Below are 2662 nucleotides of genomic sequence, written 5' to 3' on the forward strand. Positions count from 1 at the left end.
TTGGACACATCTTCTCCGCTTCTGGCATTACTGCGGATCCCCAAAAGATTGCAGCATTTAGGGAAATGGAAGCTCCTACTAACGCGCATGAGGTTCGAAGCCTGCTTGGCACTGTAAATTACAGCGGACGCTTCCTTCCTAATCTCGCGGACCTTACACACCCCCTTCGGCTCCTCACCAAGAAAACTGCCAAGTGGGTCTGGGGACCAACAGAGCAGGCTTCCCTGGACAACTTTAAGGGAAAACTCTCTGAAGTACATAATCTCGCATTTTTCGATGGCACAAAGGAGATCATTCTTACAGTTGACGCATCCCCTGTTGGACTCGGTGCCATATTAGCACAGAAGACAGACAATATCATTGAAACTGTCGCGTACGCTAGCCGTGCTTTGACCCCCACGGAATCACGATACTCCCAAATTGAACGTAAACTACTTGCTATGGTATGGGGAGTTGAGCATTTTCACCTGTACCTATATGGCAACACATTTCTTCTCCACACAAACCACAAACCACTCGTGTCAATCCTTACCAATCCAAGAGCCTCTCCCACGGCACGCCTAGAGCGTCTCGCTCTGAGAATTCAGCAATATAACTTCAGAGTGGAACATACGCGTGGAAGCAGCAACCCTTCAGACTACTTCTCTCGCCATCCCTTGCAAAACCTTCCCGCTGATGCCAACCTGGATCATGCCACTGATGCGTATGTCAACCTTATTGCTCAATGCCATCTTCCAAAAGCTATGACTAGCGCAGAAGTAGTTGAGGCCACGGCTAGTGAGCAACATCTACAGGAAGTGATCGCTGCCCTCAAGAGCCCTGCCATATGGCGCAACCCAGCTCTCAGGGACTTTGTGTCAATACAACACGAGCTCTCTGTAGCAGACAATGGCCTGCTGCTGAAAGGTACTCGTCTCGTTCTACCCGCCGCTCTCCAGCAACGAGCCATATCCCTTGCACATGTGGGGTACCAAGGGATAACCAAGACAACCAAGCTCATGAAGCAGAAGGTCTGGTTTCCTCATCTCGATACTAAAGTGCAAACAGCTCTGAAAACCTGTATGCCGTGCCAAGCGACCATTCAGTACCAACATGCCGACCCCATCGCCATTCCAGAAAAGCCCAGCCGGCCTTGGGAAGCCCTCTCACTTGACTTCGCCGGTCCATTTCCAAACGGCAAATACCTGATGGTCCTTATGGATGACACGTCCCGCTATCCTGTCGTAAAGATTTTGTCATCGCTCACCAGCCAATCCGTCATCAATAGCATCACCAAGATCTTCAGCATCCTCGGAATTCCAAAGGTGATCAAAACGGACAACGGACCCCCATTCCGGAGCCACGACTTCAAGCAATTCGCCCACACGCTAGGATTCCGCCATCAGCGTATTACACCGCACTGGCCGCAAGCGAATAGGGAAGTGGAGAGATTCATGCGAACATTGAAACGGTTCATACAAGCGACAACACTGGAAAACAATAGCTGGACCTCCAAGCTGGGCAAATTATTGATGGCCTACAGGGCAACACCCCATTCAGCAGCTGAAACCCCACCTTTTGGTGTGCTTTTCGGCAGGTCCATGGGATATCTTCTCCCAAGCTGCTCCTATAACAGCCCACCTCAGAAGTGGCAAGACACAGATCTCCAAAATCGCACAAAACACAAGATATACGCTGACAAACGTAGGCACGCCCGGCCTCACAACCTTACTGTGGGAGACCGAGTTCTCTCCAAACAAAACCAAAGAAACAAGCTGACCCCTGCCTATGATCCCAAGTCATACCACGTCATCGATGTCAAGGGGACGCAAATTACGGCACGGCGGGATCACGGCATAATAACAAGAAACGTTAGTTTTTTTAAACCCATGCCCCCCACCACGAGCAAAGGGTCCGGAGGTGACTGTGACTCAGACAACGCGTGGTATAATGTCCACCTCTCTCAAGATGGCTGCAGGGGAACGCTTCCAGACCCGACTGATCGAGAAACCGAGCAACGCCTCGTTCGGGGGGAGGACGAAAGAGACCGATCTGTTGAAGCCCCTGTCCCTGATCCACCAGGAACATCGCGACCGATCCGTACCAGGTGCCCTCCTGCACGACTCAAGGACTATAATTATAATGCAATTAAATGCATAGGTGCAAGCGAGCTGGACAAGAATGACGAAAGTAATCCACTTGTAATGGAGAGGTCCACTTGTAATGGAGAGGTCCCGGGTTCGATACCCGGACCAGGCGGATTTTTTCGGTCGCTCACCAGTCACCTAGCTGTGTTTGGAGATTTATGTTTGTCCTTTGTCCCTCTTGTTCCCCTTCTCCAGGGATTACTTTCGTCATTCTTGTCCAGCTCGCTTGCACCTATGCATTTAATTGCATTATAATTATAACTTTAAATTTCAAGCTTCACCCTTGTTGGTGTTCGACTCGTGGCAGCTGATAAAACCCGTTTGCTCTAGTGACGTCTAACCCCTGGTTAGCTCAGTTGGTAGAGCGCTCCACTTGTAATGGAGAGGTCCCGGGTTCGATACCCGGACCAGGCGGATTTTTTCGGTCGCTCACAAGTCACCTAGCTGTGTTTGGAGATTTATGTTTGTCCTTTGTCCCTCTTGTTCCCCTTCTCCAGGGATTACTTTCGTCAATCAAGGACTACGTCTGCTCTTAA

At 50.3% G+C, this 2662-nt stretch overlaps 1 protein-coding gene across 1 annotated transcript; it reads left to right on the forward strand.

The window, feature by feature from the left end:
* The first annotated feature begins 743 nt into the window (after positions 1-743).
* Positions 744-2662, forward strand: LOC120840361 (uncharacterized protein K02A2.6-like). Its single transcript, XM_040210852.1, has 2 exons — positions 744-1850; positions 2624-2662. The coding sequence occupies exons 1-2, from the start codon at positions 744-746 to the stop codon at positions 2660-2662; spliced, it is 1146 nt and encodes a 381-aa protein (XP_040066786.1).

The sequence above is a fragment of the Ixodes scapularis genome, unplaced genomic scaffold, assembly GCF_016920785.2.
Source record: "Ixodes scapularis isolate PalLabHiFi unplaced genomic scaffold, ASM1692078v2 PGA_scaffold12__126_contigs__length_90152505, whole genome shotgun sequence".
Lineage (NCBI taxonomy): Eukaryota > Metazoa > Arthropoda > Arachnida > Ixodida > Ixodidae > Ixodes > Ixodes scapularis.

Bases quoted from the DNA above. Each gene is read 5' to 3' on its own strand.
- LOC120840361 (XM_040210852.1), top strand. From the start codon at position 744: ATGACTAGCGCAGAAGTAGTTGAGGCCACGGCTAGTGAGCAACATCTA. The intron at 1,851-2,623 runs GTTAGTTTTTTT...CCCCTTCTCCAG, and splicing joins ACGGCATAATAACAAGAAAC to GGATTACTTTCGTCAATCAA.